Genomic DNA, 20511 nt, shown 5'->3' on the forward strand with positions numbered 1-20511 from the left:
ACGGGCCCAGGACCTCTCAGTCTCCACCCTAGCCCAGCGGCCTGGGCCCCGCGAGGGGGTGCGAGTGGGGCTTCAATGGGCGCCGCAATTACTCTCTCCATAAATTTTTATAGCTGAGGGAGCAGGCTGGGACCATGTGGTGGCTGCTTGGCTGTGGGCGCAAAAGGGGGTGGAGATGGGGGTGGGCTGGGGGAGGACTCCATGCTCTGAGCTGAGGGAACACGGTGGAGGAAAGGGGATTTCCGAAATGCCTGGTTATTCTGCAGCTGGCGGCGGGCCGGGGAGAGGGGAGCACGTTTGGGGATCCCGCCTGTGCGCTGAGAGGAGCGGTGGATGCGAGGGGGTGGATGCGAGTGAACGTGTGCGCCAGGGAGAGAGGGCGGGAGGGAGAAAGAGAGCAGGCCGGGGAGCGCGCGGGGAGGGCCCGGGCCTCAGGGCGCGCCAGGAAGTGAACGGCAGTGGCCAGGGGCCTAACTGGTGTCCGGGCGCTGACCTGACGGTGCGGTCTGTTTTGTCTCGCAGTGAACCCCAACTACACCGGCGGGGAGCCCAAGCGGTCCCGGACGGCCTACACCCGGCAGCAAGTCCTAGAACTGGAAAAGGAATTTCATTTTAACAGGTATCTAACGCGGCGCCGTCGGATTGAAATTGCCCACACCCTGTGTCTGTCCGAGCGCCAGATTAAGATCTGGTTCCAGAACCGGAGGATGAAGTGGAAAAAAGACCACAAGCTGCCCAACACCAAAGGCAGGTCCTCGTCGTCGTCTTCCTCCTCCTGCTCCTCCTCAGCTGCCCCAGGCCAGCATTTGCAGCCGCTGGCCAAGGACCACCACACGGACCTGACGACCTTATAGAAGTGGGGACCCTGGGCCCATTCCTCCCTGCGCTCCTGGCTGAGCCGAAGCTGCGGGGGCAGGCCGGGCCTGCTGTCACCTCCCTGGGCACTAAGGTACTGTGGGGTGGACCTGGGACCTGCAGGCCGCCCTCGGACTAGGTTAGCATCCTGCCCGAGGGCAGCCCTCTCCCTGGAGCAGGGATGGGGGTGGGAAGGGGGCAGGATTCTAAGTATATTACTGAATGGCAGGAACTACTGAGAACAGAAAACCTTGGCCAGTCATTAAACTCACGAAAATCTCCACTGTTGGATTTTGAATTTGCAAACAAAGGTTGAATGCTTTATCCCAGTGTGAATTTGAACGTCCTCCCCCACCCCACCCCTCCAGGGATCTTTGGGGTTTGATAATGTGGGGGAGTTGAGGCAGAAGTTTGGCTACCCCTGTGCTAGATGCTTTTAGTGGAAGCAGGAGAGCTGGGCCAGGATTTCTGAACTTTCTGGGTTGTCTGTATAATTTCTGTTGTGAAAAAAATTTTTTTTGGCTCCCAGTGGCCCCATGCCCAAAGAAATGAGTCTAAGAAGCAAGTGGAAACGGGTTATTTTATGTTTAGATTATATCTGCTTAAATATTTATTTGTTGGGGAATGGGGTACAGAAATAACCGACATCTTATTGCCAAAAAATGTAACATGGTGAAAGGGGCTGAGTTTCAGGGAGCAGAATGAGATGTGTGGACTTACTTCTGACTGTAACTGGCATTTTGAACTCCACCCCCTCCCACTCCCCGGAAATGTGTGTAGGGGGCCCTTAACCCTTCTAGAGGGAAGCAAAGGATCCACTCAAAGTTGAGTTCTTGAAAATATTTCCACATGTGCTTTTTTCAGTACTGTGCTTACAACCAGTTCTGGGTGATTAAAGGAAAGGGAAAGAAAGAAAGAAACAAATGGTCCAACATTTTCCTTCTGGGGAAAGAAAACAAAACCTCTGTGTTCTGGGTCATTAGATAATGACTGAATTTTCTGTTCCAACTGGATTCCAAATGCCCCCAAATCCCCCATATAACACTATTTTGTAGGAATTGGTGGATGGCCTGTATGGGAGAGGACATGTACAGTGAGGAGAAAGTGGGAAGGTAAGGATGTCTTGCTTTAAAAAACAAGAGAAAAACTGAGTCTAGAAGTCCAGAAAAGTTGGTCTTAGGGTTTTTCCCCTAAGTTTTAATTTTTTAAATAAATCTAAGGAAGTTTTTCTCAACACAGTAATTAGAAACAAAATTTGTAAAAGGCCCTTTCTCTTGCCTTCAGAATAGTAGTTTAAAACCAATTTCTCTCAAACAACAGTAGAGATTTCTTTAGTCATTTTTCTAATGACTTGCCTGGGAAGAGTTCAAAGTTCATTTTTCTAAAATGTTGACCCTTAAGGATAAGGGGAAAGAGTCAAAGGTAATGGCCAGAGTTCATAAACTCAAATGAAACAAGGCTTCAGAAGTTTAAACCCCAAAGCCTCGGGCTCCAAAAAGAAACCCCTGGTTGCAGCTACTGAAAAGTGACAAAAGCGGGGAGGGAGAAAGAGTCTGCTTGAAAGGGAGACTCAGAATTGGGGCTATTTTTCAGTGCCCCAGAACACTTTAGAAGGTTTCAGAGGTAATTTTTAAAATACATTTTAAGTATAGGAGGGAAAAAGACTTTCTTTGCAGGGGTTTTCTTTGGTTCGGTGTCTCCTGAGAGCTGAGAGCAGGTATTCACTGGAGTCCCTAGGCTGAAATTCCACTTCTCTAAAGTATCTTCCAAGCCTTGGTCTTTTGTATTAGACCCTGGGGACAGCTCTTTGTTCCTCCTTGGGGTGAGCCTGGCTCTCAGACTTGCACATGGCAATACTTGAATATCGCCACGTCGGGATATTAAAGATGGATATTCTTGCATTATTCGCATCATTGTTTCTATTACAAAAAGCACAGAGTTCATACATAGTCAAGACGTCTTTTTTCTGACGCCCTCACGTTGAGAAGCTGAAAAGGTATTTTACTGAAGTTCGGCTAAATTACAGAATCAGGTTCATCCAGAGGACAAATTTTCTATTCGATTAGCTGTATTTCAGCCGGGAGGACTGACCTCTAAACCCTTAACCTTTTGGACTCTAACTATCCTTCTCTTCTTTTTTTCCCCCCTCTAACATGGAGAGCAGTCTTTGGATGCAGCATTTGAAAAGAGCCGATATCCTTAGGCAAGTTGAAAAGTTGCTCAGATTTTTCCCTAAAACCCAAAGCTGTGAATATATTGAACCTTCTGCTTGGGGTTGGGAGAGTATATATTTTCACATCATCCAACTACATATATATTATAAAGATTATTATATAGATTTCCTCCCTTCCCAGAAGTTCAGGTTACTCACCCCAGCTTCAGACCAAATGCCAAAAGTACTTAACTGCCTTCACTCCTGCCCCAGAAGAAAGCCAAGAGGCATATTTTGATGAAGAAAACCCAAGCTCCTTGTCAAACAGAGCCCCGCCACTTTGGAAAGTAACTTAATCAGAGAAACAACTTCTTTGTTTATAAGTCTCAGTTCCCCTTCTCAGCTTCCCGAGATTGTCTTTTGAAATGTTAATGGAGCCTGGATGGCCCAGAGGACAGCCCTCCACCCTGAGGTCCCAGTCGGACCCCAGCGTCCATTTGGGCCCACAGGAATTGGGCAGGGAAGAAGCACACCCACCCCCAACTACCTAGGGCAGGAAAGGAAGTGAGTTTCCATCTGGGAACGTGCTCTGGAGAAAGCTAGATGTAGAAAGGCTCAGTGCCCATTTGCTTTTATTTGTTTCCAGTTTGTTCCCCTAAATATGAGCCAGAAGTGTTTGTTTTGAGAAGTTTTTTTAAAATGCTGTGTTGGGGTCGTGACTGGGGGGAGAAAAGTGTTTGCTGAGGACATTGCTCCTCAGATTCCCATCTCACTTTGTCCACTGCAGCCTTTTGTTGGGAGATGACTTTGTCAGTCAGCCCCATGGTGTCTGTTCACACAGGATGCTTTTTTTTTAAAATAGATTTGACCAATGTTCTGCTGCCACTGATTAAAGTATTATTTATACTAATTGTTGCCTGTAGTTTTGATGTAATTCATTGATCTACATTTGAAATAATAAAAGGTGTAGTGAAATCTCCCTCCTGTTTGGTGCCTCCACAGAAGCATTCTTCATTAAGTCTTCTAAAAGCTAACATCTAATATGAACTATTTTATTATTTTCTGTGATATGCCTGGTGTGTAAAGGTTAAGCTTTGTAAGGCTTAGCAATTCAACCATTTTGCCCTCCTCCATACCTACACACTCCCAATTTGGCCATCATACTTTGTGAGTATTGGAAAGCCTGAGGCTGGATTCAGGCTGCAGAGTAGTGGGCATTATTTTTTGAAAGGAAAATAAGTAACTTCCCCTGCTAAAAGGAGGCTCCAGGTTGGCTGTCTGCATGGCCCTGGTCAGCCCCAGACCGCCTCAGTCACTCTTTGTGATGTGGTGGGTGAGAAACCTCCCTGCCTGCCAACCCAGAGAGTGCCTGGTGCTGGGTTCTGGTCCAAGCTTGGGCTGGCCGGTGGCTGCTCGGGTCTGACCTCCCTGGCCTCCAGTGTTGGGCTCCTTCTGCTTCTCCTGTGCAATTCAGCCCCACGGGGGCATCCAGCGCCTGCCCCGCCTCCCCCTGGCGCTCCCTCCGCCCTCCAGACAACAATAAACAGTCCCCACCGTCAAAAGTGGCTTGCGCTATTTTTTTTTCACGAGCGCTTTTTCACGTCTTGGTCTCGCCCTGAAGAGGGGGCCAAGACTGGAGTCCCAAAATAGATTGGGGAGGGGGGGATTGTTCGCAACAGGAAATGAGCAGAATGCATAAAATCAGACATGTGTCCTTAATATATGGAAGGGCTAGCCTCAGACGCGTGGACATGTGTATTTATAAGTGCGCAGACAGAAGTTTAAATATTCAGACACATTTTATGATTGTCCTCTGCCGGTCTTCTGGTTAATGGCTCCTCCTGTGCCCACCAATACATCAATACGGTTGTGTGCATTGAATCGCGGGCAGGGATGAGGAGGAAGCGAGTCCATAGCCAAGCCCGCCGGAGTACAGTACAATAAATCGGGACCCTCGGCAGACGGCGCTTCCCGCGCGCCTGCCCGCCCGCCATGTTGGGGAGCCCTCCCTGCCCCCCGCGCCGGGCTGGGCGGCCGGGGCTCGCCGGCAGCCGGGGGAGGGCCTTTCATAACCCGGAGAATTTTCAAAGTGCGAGGAAGATGATAAGAATAGATTTCTACAAGTCCCGACCACGTGATTGGCGAAATAATTAATTCAGCACGTCCCTTAAGAAACACGGAGTCGTCATTAATCTGCCACGCAAAGGGCTCTCTCCGACTTGGAAAGTGCAGGGATCCCAAGAATATCACCCGCCGAGGGGGGCCTAGCTGCGCCCCCAGCCCTCCACCCTCGGCCCCAGAGGCGGGCGCGGGAGCGCGGCCGGCAGGTAAATATTTTGGCGACTTTTATTTCTTCTGATTTAAATACTTAATGAACTTAGCTGTCAGGGCCGCTGACAAATAGTTCCCTGATTTGGAATAGCTGCTTCCTGATTTGGAACTGCGCGCCGCCGAGAAGTTGTTAGTGGCTTGGATGGTGACCTTTGGTTCAGCAAAGCTTTGCACTTATGAAAAATCACTGAGAGCGGCCGAGTGCGTGCGTGTGTGTGTGTGTGTGTGTGTGTGTGAGAGAGAGAGAGAGAGAGAGAGGGTGTGTGTGAGGGTGTGCAGGGGGCAAGGGGCGAGGGTGCGCGCGGGAGCTCGGAGACGGCAGGAGTAGTAAAAACCCGCCCGGCTGGGGGAAGCGCCTGGCGCACGCGGGCCGAGGTTGCTCGGTCGCCTGTGTCTACCCGGAACAATGGTCGCTGTCACGGCATCTGCCGCCTATTCTTAAACCGGTGAGAAAAGGCCCCGGCCCTCTTTTCAAGCGAGGGTCGTAAATTTTTCTTTGCGTCATAATAGAAGGCTATAAAATCGAGTTGAAATTTTACCCCAGGCAGGTTTTAACCAACAGATAATGATTTCCGAGTTGCTTCTCCCACACCCCTCCCTCTCCACCCAAGCTCTGCTTCTGTCACCCTAGCAAGGAGTTTTCCCCTGTCCTCTCGAATTTTGTATTTTTAATTTTGGGAGGTGGTCTAAAATAAAGGGAGGGAGAAGTCCCTGCCGCCCGAGTGGGTGACCCTAGGGTGAGGGGAAGCCTCAGGGAAGGGATATGGGGGAAAGGCCAGGGTAAGATGCAAGGGCTGTGTCTTCGGCAGGCTCTGGTTTAAGCCTTTTTTCTCCAGCACTCCAAGGAGATGCGGGGATGCAAGGTATCAGGAAACACTCTGCTCCCCTCCACCTCACGCCACCCCAGCTAGCCGGAGGTCTGAGCTGGGGGTAGCAGCCGGCATTCTCCTCCAGCTCTCAACTCCAGACCGGCCCTGATGCCAAGGAGAGTCTCTTTATTCGCCTTCTTCCCTCTAGTTGGCTTTAAGGATGACATCGGCAAAGTGGGGGCTGGCTGTGTGTGGTGGTTGTTTTGGGATTGTGTGTGTTTTGATTTCTTTTTGGTGTGTGTATATTTCCCCGTCAGGACAGAGACAAAGTTTCCTCCGTTATGAATTATACATTCAAACAATAACACATTAATTCAATTATTCAAAGATGACAAATGTTTATATGCTTTGCAAGTGACTCTGGCACAGATTCTGGGCGCTTTCTCTGAGCTGCTTGTGTTTTTTCTCAATGAGAATTGGCTCCCCTCCCACCCCAACCCCACCCACTCCAACCCACCTCGACAGCCCCTGGTGGGCCCAGAGAGGAACCCACAAAAAGCATCCCCAGCCCCGCTGGCAACCCGGCAGCCAACAGCCTCCCAAGGCCCGGGCTTGGCGGGCACCGGCCTGGGCTATTTTATCAGTGTGACAATTGCCTGGGTTGGTGTGATAAATCATCGTAAGTAATTCCTGAAAGGGTGCGAGGCTGTTGGGGGCCGGGCGAGGACTGTAAATCTTTCCGGTTTATTGCTCTATGAACATATGCTCCGATTGAAGAAGGCTTAGATCCTTTCCTGGAGACAAATTCCCGCAAAGCGGCCCCCCTCTTTGGCTGGAGATTAACACTTGCTGCGGGCCGGCTGCTCGGCCCCTGGTGGGAGGCTAGGGGGCGGGGTCCTCCGGGTGAGGGTGGACTGAGGGCACCCACGGTCCGGCTCCACGAGGCACCCAGCGTGGGCATCCAGCCAGGCCCGGCCAGGTGAACAAAAGGAAAGGCTCGCTGACAGGTCTGGGGGCTCGAGCCTGCGACCTGCTCTCTGGGACTTTCCCGTGCCTCTTGAGTGGGGATGCGGAGGACCTTACCCTCTTCTCCCTGGCTCTTCTGCGGCTGCCTGGCACATTCGCCTTCACCTGTCCGAGACCTTGCAAGTAGCACCAGGGCATCTGCTCCGTGCCCGATGCCGCTGAGAAGCAGAGCGGGCTATGAGAGCGAGACTTCGGGGATGGGGTGGACACCCCGACAGAGTGCGGGATTCGGGGTGCGGGCAGAGCTGGGGAAGTGCCTTTGGGGCTCACCGCAAGCCAGGAGCTGGATGCCGGCTGCTTGCTCTGGCTGGGAGCTTTTAACTCTTCTTCCACATGCAGAATTGTTACGTTAATTCCACCTGACCAGAGAGTGCTGGAAACCTGTCCTGATTTACTATTTCTAAAACAGAAGCGCCCTCTTCGCCCAGATAAGCCCAGCCAGGACTGATTCCGCAGACCCCCCCTTGCCTTCTTGGAGGTGCCGCGGGAAGCCGGAAGCCGCGGTCTGGCTGTCGAGGGGCCTGCGGGATCCATGGGGCCCTGCCTAGATCTGGAGGCGCACAGGTCACGGCAAACTGCGGCTCCGGGTCTCGGTGGCTCCAGGCTGCGCAGGAACCGGGTGGAATGCACCAGACGCAGTGAGGGTAGCACCCTCCCAGCTCAGACCTTCGCTTATGCGCCTGAATTTATGGCTCTAGAAGTGGCGGGTCATCGGTTGCGTCCGCGGAAGGAGCCAAGGCCCCAAGCGGTGTTGTTGATGGTGGTGAAAGAGGGTGGTCCCCGGGGTGACCAGCCTTGTCTGTGAGCTGGAGGCTCTCACCTTAGAGCCGAAGCGCGCTGTGCCACAACGTTATTGCCTCGCACGGGGAAGGGAAGAGCGGTGCATCCACCGAGGATGTGCCTTGCTTGGGTGCTTGCGGATGCGGGGTTCTGGGCGCCGCCGGGTTGCTAAGAGAACCCCGGGCTTCTGATGCTCCACAGCCGCCTCCGGAGACGCCTGTAAGAGAGGCAGGCTCTAAAATTTCCAATTCTGGGACCAGCCTGGTGGAAGGCTGGGCCAGGGTCAAAGGTCGTGGGGAGGGAGAGACTTTTAGAGCCCCCATACTACTGGCCAGCGATCAGGCTGGGTCGAGGTTGCTCCAGAGCTGCGGGATAAGGGGTTTCCTACGGCCCCATACCCACCCTTGTCAACCCTGGGAAGGGGCCGAAATCCCACGCCTCCTGCCCCTCCTCCCAGTCCCCAGGCCTGGCTGCGCTCCGGGGCTGGATGGCGTGAAAGTTTAAGCCTCAATCAGTACAATCTTCCTTCGGGGTCACGTGAACAAATGTGCTCGCTTTTGAAGGCAGCGTCTGTATTTCCCGACTATGAGGGGGTTTCCGGGGCTCTCTTCAAATCCAGAAAGGGCCACATTCCGAAAGCAAAACAAACACCGAGCTCTGGGGGGCCTGGGAGGGCTGGGCAGGAGCCCAGGAGTGGGTGGGGGCGCGGGTGGCCGCCGCTCTGGGCCCGGGAGCGGACAGGCGGGCGGGTGGACCGACGGGCGTGCAGCGCAGGCAAAGCCAGCTCGGGGACTACGAACTCGTTCCTCCTGCGTTTATTGGTAGTTGAACCTCAGCCTGGTTCCGTTCTACCGGGAATTCTGTGTGCTCGGGTATATGGCCGCATCTTCGAGTGCGCAAGACCAGGGTTGGGACAGTGTTGTCTGCAGACAAAGGGGGAAAGCTAGCTCTGCCCCCAACTGGCGCCCACTCTGAGGCCGAGGACACCAGGTTTATGATAAATTGGGATCCAGGTAAGCAATTGCATGACAAAATGGAAATCTTTGGGCACAGGGCTGCTTGCTGCCCTGAGCGGGATACTAAATATGATTTATTTTGTGTAATCTGTGATCTTGATTATTGCCAATTGGTGAGGCAGCCCGCGTAGACCTAGATACACTTCTACATATACACTCAGGACGGTGATTAATCGTGAGGAGGTGCGCTTTGTGGGGATGCTCCCCGCCTACCCAAAGGTTAGGAGGACAGACTACCTTGCCAGGCTTGGAGGGTGGCTGGTAGCATTGTAGGGGGGAGGTGGCAGTTTGAGTAGAGGGTCGGTGAGGGGGCTGGGTGCTGGAAGAACTATTTTGGGGGTAAATGCATGGTTATGAGAATGGGCTGAAAAATGAAATGAATAAAAAAACTTTTTTTACACTGTCACTGCCAAAGTAAGATAGAGCGTCATATTAATTCCATGTCTTGGGCTGCCTGGCTGGGTGCAAGCAGGTTGATTTATACATATTTAAAATAAACTCTGTGGCCAGCCAGCTCCCTGCATTGTTCTGGGAGCTAACTCCACATATACACGCCTTTATCTCTTGCTGTTGGCTTAATATATTTTTCTTGTGAAATTAAAATGTTTGCTTCTCAAGCTTCTCCCCCAGATTCAAGAGAACCCCCAAACTACCCAACAGAGTTTGGGAGACTCCTCCACATGCCTCCTCACTAGTCCGGGTTTTGACTGCGATAGTGGCAAAGAAAAGGTTTAGGGCTTCAGGGTCCTACTCCCCAAAGAACTCGAAATGAAAGCTAAATCATAGTTTGGTTCCCACATCCCATCCATCCTTTTGTTTACTGTGTCCTGTGGCTCCTGGATGTGGGAGGACAGAGCAATTCATCCTGGGTCTTTCCCCAGGGCCAAAGCCTGAGAGAGCAGCTCCACGAATCCGAGTGAGCGGTTCAGTGCTCCTGGGAACGCCATCATCGGGCCAGGCCAGACTGGGCCTCTGTGGGGAAGGGACCCAGAAAGCATGGAGCACTCCCATAGCCTAGGTCAGGACGGGCCCCAGCAGGAGAGGGGCCGACTTCCAGGGGCTTTGCTATCAAAGGAGAGCAGTAAAGTTTTGTCAATCGCCTGCGCTTGGCTCCAACAGAACTTAAGAGTCGCTGGACATTTTTCTTCTCTCGCTGCCTTGGAGCTGCACGCCTGCCAACTCAGTCAGCTGAATCCAATTACTGCGAGCAGCATTTCATTTGGCCCCATGGAGCACTCACTTATAACTTCCCCGAAAATTTCAATAATCCACACCAAGGCTCCCCATCCAAAAGACTTTTCCCCAGGGTATTGGTGGGGAATGGGGTATAGGGCCAGGTCTGCCAGGAACCAGCTCTTCCTTGACAGCTCTCAGACAGGGTTCCCTCCTGCTCCCCCAGTTTCTGGCTGTGGAAAGGGTACTTGAGCTGGTGGCCCAGAGCCAGCCTGGTAAAGCCTGTGATTCTGGGCAAGCAGGAGGCTAAAGTTGGTTGGGCCCCTGTTGGATGGTGGGTTGTGGGTTGTGGGTGGTGTATGGGCTGGGGCAAGGGAGAAGACAGTGGGGGTTCTGGGCAGTCCAACTTTGGCCACTGGGGGGGTCTTCTTTCTTTTCTCCTTTCCAAGCCTCCTGCGTCCAGAGCGCAGAGCACACCGTACACCCCGGAACGCCCAAGAGCAAACTTACCCTGTTCCTCCGCAGATGGGAAAACAAAATCTAGCTACAAGCAGAGGGGAATCTCAGACCTGGGTGGCCTCCCAACTTAGCCCTTCTTCTGACGGGAAGCTCCTAATTTGAAAGAATTTTTTCCAAATAAAAAAATAACCAAGTGGCGAAAGTTGACGTCCGCCCATGTGAATATATCATATAAAGCGGCTTTGGGGATCTCCAGCCCGGTCCGAAGGCCAGGGTATTTCGTGCCTCCACTGCTCAGTCTCTGGGGCTGGCCCAGCGGACGGGGACCCCTGGGTCTGGGGTTGGCTGGAAAGCTGAAGCTTAGGAGCGATGTTAGAAGCTCTACCAGGCCGGGATCTCTCTGAAGCGCTTCCGTTGGGTGTTCATTAAGGGGTGAGTTATTGCCGCGTGAGCCAAAGGTCACTTCAAAGGCTTATGGCTGCCTGCTCTGGTCTTTACAAGGGCCCTGAACGCTTTGTGTGGGGCTTTCTTGGGCGAGGTTTAGTGTTTGCAAACTACTGAGTCGACAAATTGCACAGGGCAGATGCAAGGGGGGGATTGTGTCTCTCCTTTCACCTGACCGGGAGTGGGCACCCGCTGAACGCAGGCAGTGGTGGGCAACTTGGTCTGTTTTGGGGTGGGGTGGAAGGGAAGTTTGTTTCTTAGGTGGATTGCAGCCTGACCCTGGCCCAGTCGAGGCCAGCCAAGACCAGGAATGTGATGGGTACTTACTGGGATAAAATAAATTCTGGGAAACCATCAGAGATACAATGTACAAACCAAGAAATAGCACCCAGCTCCCTCTTCACTGGGGCTGCGTGCCGAAGCCTTGACTAGGACCTACCCAGGCCCATCTACATAGCTACCCTCCTTTTCTGATGCCCTAGTCTGTAGCCTCCCTCCCATCCCAATTCTGCACAGTCCCTCCCTTTTAGCCCTAAGAGGGTGGGCTTGGCCTGCGGGATTGGGTCACCTGGACCATTTAGGATTTGGTTGGAGTAGGAGGAGAGGGACTGGTTTTCCAGTGCCTCTGACCCACTTGGCTTACACCCCCTGTGGAGGGTCTGGACCTTCTGTCCAGTTTTGGTTCCCCTCTTCCCCCAACAGAGCCAAGAATTTTGGTGTTAAAAGCCATCCACTCCCCAGGAGCCAGCCGAGTCTCCTCTCTGCCAGTGAGATGTCGCTTGGACTGCCTGCCATATACAATACACCATATACAATAGTGACATTGATTATGACACCCTTAAAGGGAGTAAAGTCTCTCAGCATGTGTTTGTAAGAAAGAACCGGTTGCCACTGAGTTTTCCATTTTGTTCCAAATTGTCTCAGCAGAATATCAAAAGGAACTCGAAAAGCCTAGAGTTAGAGGCAAAATTTTAAGAAAACACACAAATTGTGGTGAGTGGTGGTGTTTTTAAAAATAATTTCCACTACATTTCCATTTATCCTGAAACTCAAGGTAGCCATCTGACGATTCATACATCAAGACATAAAACAAAGGGCGGCTTTGAAGTGGATCACCTCAGTGTGAACTGCTGCTGGTTACATGATAACCGTTCATCAGCCTTCAAATTTATGGTGCTTTAATGGGGTGAGCCCAGTGCCTTAAATGCAGGGTGTATTACATATCGAGTTATCTGGGCTAAATAAGAGTGATTTAGAAGGCACATCCAGGGCTTCCCATAGTGTAGAAGAGCTCAGGTTGAGAGATCGGGAGGGCGTGGGCAGAAAGCTGCCCCAGCTCTGTGGTAAATATATCCCTTTCTGAGCAAACCCGAAAAGGAGCAGTTTTAAAATCCCGAAGTAGTAAAGCCAACAGAGAGGAAAGAATCTTTGCTACGTTCCAGTGATTTAACGGGGATGCCCAGCAAGAGCGGTGTCCGCCAGAAAGAGATCTGTGGGCTTCCAAGGCCCTGGTTCAGGCAAAACAGAGAAACTGACACCAGCTCGAACCTTAGAAAAAAACTGAGAGGAACAGAAGCAATCTGCACTCCAACGCCTTTCCCTTCTCTTTCAGATTGCACGGACTATACCCGTCCGTGATTTACGACGATCGCGGTGCTAGTCACAGTCCGGCCACTACCGCCCCCTCCCTCCCCAAGACCTTCGGCCTTTCCGCCGCCACGACGGGCGAAGCTGGGGCCCGGCCTCCGCTCGTCCGGCGAGCCTCCTGGCTTCCCGAGGACGCGGTGGGCGGCAGGTCTTCGGCCCCCGGCCAGGCTGCGCGCGTCCCGTCCCGCGTCCGGCCCCGTCCCGCGTCAGGCCGCCGAGCAGAGCTGCTCCCAGAGGCAGGCACCGGCTACTTTATATAATTCCCTTGTTCGCCAGGCGCAGGGCTGGGAAAAGTGCGGAGCAGGGAATTCTTTTGCTGCGCTTCCTCCTACGCGGAGCCTGTTTTCCACTTCTGAAAAGTGCCGGGCCTTAGGAAGTGTTTTTCTTTTCATTCCTTACTGAAGCGTTTACAGCCGCCGTGCTCGCAGTCATAAATTTTGTTACAAACCACAATGACAGGTGCATTGATATGCACCGTGAGAGCTCCAGCTGCTTAATAACCCCGTCCCCCGGCCGCTGTGAGCGCCTTTTATTTATTTGGTATCATATTAGGTATTGATCCCGGGCAGAATTAAGTGCAGTGAGCAAGTATCAGGGTTCGGCTGATTCGGAGGCGCGGCGGGTGCGGCGTGGCAGGGCGGCTGGGGGAGCGGGCGGTGGTCGCTCCAAGGCCGCCTGCCTTCCTTCCGGCTGGGACCGTTTGGCCCTGCATACCTGGCCTGCAGTTGAGCTGAGCTGGGCAACTTCCTGGGACCGCAAGAAAGAACCAGCCGGACCCCGTTTGGCGCCCCTTCCCCAGGAGGGGCCGGGGATGGCGCCGGCGGGGTTCTGGGGAGGCTGCCTCTGTCGGGGAGCGGGGGAGGCGAGAGTAGGGGGTAGAGAGGAGGAGGAGTGAGAGGAAAGGGCAGCTGAGGACTTCGAAGGCCGCCCCTCCCCCTACACCGGCTAGTCTTCGCCCCTAGGCATTTGGGTCCCGTAGCCCAAAAGAGCAGAAGTACCAAAGGGCGAGAAAAGAAAGCCTTAAAAAAAAAGGGGGGGGGGTGTGATCGAAAAGATGAGCCACTGAACAGTTGACCATTGTCCAAGTGATTTATGACCCGTTCCTGCTTTTTAGGTTCAAGCAGAGTTCACAAGGAGTCGGGATTTCTGGAAAGAAATAAGCTTTTTTTTTTTTTAACCAGTTTTGTAACAATATTCTCAGGTTGTGTTTTAGGAAAGGTGGCTTCTTTAGAGCGCTATATTTTGGGGTGGGGATAGAGGCTGCAAAGTCCTTCCCGGTAAGGAGAGGGGTACTGCCCTTGCTTGTGGGAAAATGGACATTGGGTGGTGGATCATCACTGAGTGGTCCTTGAAATTCCTTAAGACAATGAAAACAGAAGCCAGAGAGCAGACTGTGGTTACTCTTGGAGCTGCTCAGTATTTGCACTTTTGAGAGCCATAGACAGAGTATTTTTCTAGGAATATGCCATAAGAACAAATACATACGTAAAAACATCTGTTTCGGAGACCTGGTCAGTTGCTAAAGAAGCTGTTTTAATGTGACTGGTCTACCTATCAAGATTAAACTTGGTCACCCTGGGAGGCAAGAGGGGGGATGTTTTGCTTCCACAGTTGTAAATGGAATGACAGAAGCAGCAGCAAATTCTGGTGGTCTGTATCAAATGTGACCATTTTGGTATCCAGAGTGCCCAAAGTTTAAGACTGGAAGCAGGATTCCAGAAAAGACCAGAATCCTAACCAAACCCAGAGTACCTAGTCCTTTATCTTGGGGGTAAACACATACAAATATTAGTCACTGAATAAAGATGTAGCTGTCCATTTAAGATTCAGTAACTTTAAAAGTTCAAAAATGATGCAGAAAATGAATGAAAGAAAGATTAAGACTAGCTTTGTTTGGTAGATACCCTAAATGCACACATTTAAGAACAATAATAGAAACAGTTCTTAGAATGTTACATCGCGGTAGTCTGTTATCCCATTGAGAAGGGCCTGTCTCTTATCAAGATAAATGGTATAGTCACTTACATTTTTAAAACAAAATGGGCAACAATACTACCAAATAAAGGCTAATAAGAAGAAATTTAAAAATTGAGATAGGCTGTTCGGTGAAAGTGGAGAGGAAATGAGTGAATGGAGAGTGGTTTTAGTACTAGCGGTCAAATCCATTAGGTCACATAAGTTGTGTAGATAATGTGGTCCAACATGATGATCACAACGGAAGCCTGGGAGTTTGGGGGAAGGAAAGTTGCCTGAAAGATGAGATTAAGAATTCAGACCAGGGAGCTGACCTATGAGTTTTCATTATCAAGCAGACAAAAGTGCTTGAATGGTATCAGTTATACTTTAACTTATTAGGGGCCTTTCAGGAGAAGGGGGGTGAGTGAGAAGGGAAACCCCCCATCAAGAGTAGGAGGACACAAAAGGCATAGAATTTTTTTAGTTTTTTTTTTCTTCTTCTTCTAATCTGGGTCCATCCATCATGCCATGAGAGGTTCTCTCATTGGTTGTAGGTTGGGTAGGAGGTGGAGTGGAATGGATGATCCAGAGCACAAGTCAATAGTAATATCTATTTATACAATGGATGCAAGATAAAAATGATAAAGTTAGAATATAAAGCATTCTCCATTCACCCATGCTCCATGTACTTCAAATTCTAAATCTCTTCACTTATTTCCAGTAGTATCCATTTAAAAGTAGTGGAGGACAATGTAAGCATCTAGAAAAATGTAGATGAAAGAGAAGAAACTTTTCTAGAATCAAAATAAGTCCGGGAGTCTTTAAGTCTTCTTTTTGGCTTTTATCTCCTAGTAGATTTCACAGTGCTGACGCACAGAGCTAACCAGCCGATTCTCACACTGTCACCGGAAAGTGGACTATCTTGGTCTCCATGAAAGATGCTGTGATTTTTGAAACCAGGTGGGGGAGATACTTTTTTTTTTTTTTTGAGAGCTCTGGCTGTTCTGAGTGTGTTATAGGACTTTTTTCCCTCATCAAAACCGTGGGATGATTCAATAATGAACTGATTGATCCATTCATTCATTCACTCAACAAGCATTTATTGCACTTACTACATGTGGGCTGGATGTTAGGAATATATAGGTAAATAGGACACAGTCCCTGCCTGCAAGGAACTCAAGTCTAGGGGGAGAATCAGCCATTAAAATGTATGAGGCTCTAAGTGCTTTTCTATGTAGTTTCAAAGGCTAAAGTGATAACCTTGGAGAAAGAAAGTTGTATCTGTTAAAAAAAAAAAAAAGAAAGAAAAAGAAAAGCCCCTTCCTTTGAATGGAGCTGAGCTAAAGAGAAGTCTTTTCTTATGTTTATGAGAAATTCCTTCTGACTTTTCCAAGGGTTCAAATAAAATCCCAAATCCTCCCACTATGAAGTGGGCGGGAAGCAGAGAGCCTGGGTTAGTCCTTCTATATTAACTTGCCAATGACAGTCCCTCTGAGGCCTCTCACTTTTCTTCTTTGCAGGGCTGCCCCAGCTCTCTCAGGATCTGGCAGACACTGGAAGTGGTGGTGAAGGAGACAGTGGTGGTCAATGTTATTTGAGCAGGGTCAGCAGGCCCTGGAGCTATTGAGTACACGATGCAGAAGGCTGCTTACTATGAAAACCCAGGACTCTTTGGAGGCTATGGCTACAGCAAAGCTGCTGACACTTATGGCTATGGTGCCCCCCATCAGCCTTATCCACCCCCTGCTGCTGCCAACTCCCTGGACACTGATTACCCAAGCTCTGCCTGCTCCATCCAGAGCTCTGCACCTCTGCGAGCCCCAGCGCACAAGGGGGCTGAACTCAATGGCAGCTGCATGAGGCCTGGTACTGGGAACAGCCAGGGTGGGAGTGGTGGTAGCCAGCCTCCTGGGCTGAACTCAGAGCAGCAGCCACCACAACCCCCTCCTCCACCCCCGACCCTGCCCCCATCCTCACCCACCAATCCTGGAGGTGGAGTACCCACCAAGAAGGCCAAGGGTGGGCCCAATGCTTCTAGCTCTTCAGCCACTATAAGCAAGCAGATCTTTCCCTGGATGAAAGAGTCTCGACAGAACTCCAAGCAGAAGAACAACTGTGCCACTGCAGGTAGCTCTCTGAGGGGACTCACTCCCAGACTGACCCCAAGAAACTAGCTCACCTAGGTATCAAGAGACTCAGGGCTGGATGTACAACTTTGGAGGCCATATATCTAAACTCTAACTCATGCAGAAATATTCTATTTAGTGTCTCTGATTGAGGTCATATCCTTACAGTGACAGAGTGCTGACTTCCATTCCAGGCAGCTGGCACCATTACTGGACAAGTCTCATAGTTATTAATAGACAGCTCTTCCTTATACTGACCTAATATCTGCTTTCCTGGGCTGCTGGTCAGAACTCAGCTCTCTCTTCCAGTCAACAGTTCTTCAGACCTTGAAGATAGGTATTATGATTCCGAGGTTCAGGTGGTTAGGTAGCCCATATCACATGAATCCCACACTCCCTTAAATTAACAAGAACTAAAGTCTGTGGAGTGCTATGTTAAGAACCATGTTAAGTGCTTTACAAGCACTAACTAATTTAATTTTCCAAAGAAGTCTTTGAGGGAGGTGTATGGTAACATCCCACTTTACAGATAAGGAAACTGTTAGAAATAAGTCACTTGCCCAAGATCACAAAACTACAAAATGGCACACTTGACTCCAACCAGGGCCTGCAGGGCATAACCATGGAGTTCTACTTGGCCCACTCCAGCCCAATTCTCCCCATCTCAGCAAGTCCCTAATGTGAAGGGGTATATCCTAGGGGAAGAGGATGTACTCAAACATGAGCAGCATTGGGGTTTTCTCCCTGGAAAGGGAGACCCTGGAGTTGAGAGGATCTTCTGTAGGTTCATTCAGGGTGTGTAGAGGAAGACAGGCAGGGCCAGGAGCTCTGAGGCCTGCTGTCTCCCTCTGCTCAGTTGGCTTGGTTCCTGAACTTTTCTGGCCTTGTGTTCTCTGATGTACTTTTATTTCCAGGTAGATAAACTGGCTCCCAGGTCCAGAGCTAACTTGAGGCCCAGGCTGTAGCTAGCTTGTTATCAGGCCTCTGGGGTTGCTGCACCAAGACAAAAGTGTCTTCAAGCCTGTAAGCTCCTTCTCCTCCTGCCCCTCCTTCCCAGCTGCAGGCCCAGGCCCTCCCTCCCAGGAGAAATCCATTTGTCTTCCTAGGGAGGGAGTGGACAAGCTGTGAGAGGTGGGTGGCAGGGGCTGTGGAAAACCAGTGTTGAGACTGCTGCTCCCAGCACTGCAATACTCAAAATATGCCCAGCCTGGCCTTGGATCCCCTAAAACTCTGGGGCAGTGTTTTTATGGTTTGTAACTTTCCTGCATTTGGGTACAGAGTCCATAGGTGCAGCTGGGCTGGAGTGAGGTGCCAAGATCTCCACCCTCATTCCATGCTTCCTAGGGTGCTTTGCTCAAGAGCCAGCCTCTGAACAAGGCAGACTGGGGCTGCCTCCTGAGCCCCAACCCCAGCAGCAGAGGCTGGGAGGAGCATTCAAAGAAGTCTTCTTTGACAAGGGGAGGCCTTACCAGCTGCTACTAGTCTCTCACTAAACTCCTCCACAGCCCCGGATGGGATGATGGACTTGGTTGAAGGGGAGGGGCCGGGCAGAGTGAATTGAACTTCAGAAGGCAGATGGGGGTTTCAGGTGCGACTGATAGGTAGGCCTGGAGCCGTTGAGTTCCCCCTGGGAATCTCACCTCTCAACGCCCCTCCTCCACTCCAGTTAGGATTAAGGGAGGGAGGGGTGAAGGAAGAGGAGGGAGCCAGGGAAGCACCCCTCTCTGGGCCCTGGGTGTCCCCACCTCTTAGGCTCAGCGTCCCCTCTCTCCCTCCCTGCCCAGGAGACAGCTGCGAGGACAAGAGCCCGCCGGGCCCAGCGTCCAAGCGGGTGCGCACGGCGTACACAAGTGCCCAGCTGGTGGAGTTGGAGAAGGAATTCCACTTCAACCGCTACTTGTGCCGGCCACGCCGCGTGGAGATGGCCAACCTGCTGAACCTCACCGAGCGCCAGATCAAGATCTGGTTCCAGAACCGGCGCATGAAGTACAAGAAGGACCAGAAGGCCAAGGGCATCCTGCACTCGCCGGCGGGTCAGTCCCCGGAGCGCAGTCCGCCTCTCGGCGGCGCCGCTGGCCACGTGGCCTACTCCGGCCAGCTGCCACCCGTGCCCGGGCTGGCCTACGACGCGCCCTCGCCTCCCGCCTTCGCCAAATCTCAGCCCAACATGTACGGCCTGGCCGCCTACACGGCGCCGCTCAGCAGCTGCCTGCCACAGCAGAAGCGCTACGCGGCGCCCGAGTTCGAGCCTCACCCCATGGCGAGCAACGGCGGCGGCTTCGCCAGCGCCAACCTGCAGGGAAGCCCGGTGTACGTGGGCGGCAACTTCGTCGACTCCATGGCGCCCGCGTCTGGGCCGGTCTTCAACCTGGGCCACCTCTCGCACCCATCTTCGGCCAGCGTGGACTACAGTTGCGCCGCGCAGATTCCTGGCAACCACCACCATGGACCGTGTGACCCTCATCCCACCTACACAGATCTCTCGGCCCACCACTCGTCTCAGGGACGCCTGCCCGAGGCCCCCAAACTGACGCATCTGTAGCGGCCGCCAACAGCCCGAACTCGCGGCGCAATTACCTCGTTTGTTTGGGTGGCGGGGGTGGCGGGCGGGGCCGGCGGGGCAGCTCGGTGACTCCCCCTCCCTCGCTCTGGCCCGGTCGCTGCCTCCGGGTCTCGGGCCAAGAGCGGCCGAGGCGCAGGCAACTGGGCCTCCTCTCCAGGCGCGCCCTTATTTGGGTGACTCGCCATAAATCAGCCGCGAGGATTCTCCTCTGTAAGCCTGACAGTGCCGTATCATGCGGACCGAGGGACTCTAATCTGGTAATGGTGTCCCGAAGGTAAGTCTGAGGTCCATGTGCGGCGCGCCTTGCAGAGGGACCAGAGCCCGGAGAGCCCGGGCCTGACCCGCGTCTAGTTTAGTTGCGGAGCCCTTAATTTATAAGCTTCTTCCCGTCAAGATTGCATCGGACTCAACGATCTGTATTTATTATTTGAAGCGAGTCGTTTCGTTTCCCAGATTATTTATCCTCGTCTTAATGTATTTATGTGTATATTTGTAGAATTTCCCAGCCGAGTTTAGGAACGTGCTCCCAGGCCACCGGGGGCCCCATTTCACTTCTTTAGTCCCCTTGGTCTGAACTAGTTGAGAGAGTAGTTTTGAACAGTTGTAACTGTGGCTGGTGTTTGTAGTTGATGTAAAGGATTAAGACCGCAAATTGTTCTTCATGGGTAAGTCAGGTGGCCCGTGGCGTGGCAAGACACCCGTTACTCATTTCTGAACAGCCGCAGCCCTTGCCACTGGACACAGTTTATTGATTTCAAATTGTCTGGTACTATTTGAACAAACATTTAGAATAAAAAAAATTTCTCAGTCAGAAGTGTATCTGTGTTAATCACACACACTTGCCTTTATCTTGCGTACAATCCCGGTGGAAGGCCCCACAATAGGCTGACCCTTTGAAATATTTTTTTCCATTTATTTGGAATCTAGTACACAAATTGGTTCTGGGGATAGTTGATTATATTCCTGCTGTTGACATTAGGGGATAAATATCTGAGGATACAAACCTAAAAGTGTTCTGCCAGGGATGATTTGGGTAGGGCTTTTCACTGCTGCCTGCTTTGCTGTTTCTATCGTTCTCTTTCTGGACACAAATCGACTTTTTTAGGTTGCATTTACATTGGGGAGGGCAGAGCTCACTTTTCTGCGTTAAGTAGTTAAAAAAAACTGAAAGAAA

The 20511-nt window shown here is 51.6% G+C and overlaps 2 protein-coding genes across 4 annotated transcripts in view; both read left to right on the forward strand.

The window, feature by feature from the left end:
- HOXD4 (homeobox D4) overlaps positions 1 to 16183 on the forward strand; it is a 31196-nt gene extending 15013 nt beyond the window's left edge. The window contains exons 2-4 of one of the 3 annotated variants that reach the window (XR_012072687.1): positions 523 to 949; positions 15504 to 15608; positions 16169 to 16183. Coding sequence is in view for 1 of the 3 variants with exons in the window: in XM_072961203.1 (XP_072817304.1) it covers positions 523 to 854 (332 nt within the window). In the remaining 2 variants the exon portion in view is untranslated. Of the gene's footprint in view, positions 1 to 522; positions 1137 to 12657; positions 12996 to 15503; positions 15609 to 16168 lie in introns of those variants that run through there. The other 2 variants (XR_012072688.1, XM_072961203.1) reach the window with 2 other exon arrangements.
- On the forward strand, positions 924 to 20148 carry HOXD3 (homeobox D3). The gene is made up of 4 exons (XM_031678324.2): positions 924 to 949; positions 15504 to 15608; positions 16169 to 16775; positions 18559 to 20148. Exons 3-4 carry the CDS (start codon positions 16283 to 16285, stop codon positions 19314 to 19316), a joined length of 1251 nt encoding a protein of 416 aa, XP_031534184.1. The 5' UTR covers positions 924 to 949; positions 15504 to 15608; positions 16169 to 16282; the 3' UTR covers positions 19317 to 20148.
- The last annotated feature ends 363 nt before the right edge of the window (positions 20149 to 20511 follow it).

The sequence above is a fragment of the Vicugna pacos genome, chromosome 5 (genome assembly GCF_048564905.1).
Source record: "Vicugna pacos chromosome 5, VicPac4, whole genome shotgun sequence".
Taxonomy (NCBI): Eukaryota; Metazoa; Chordata; class Mammalia; order Artiodactyla; family Camelidae; genus Vicugna; species Vicugna pacos.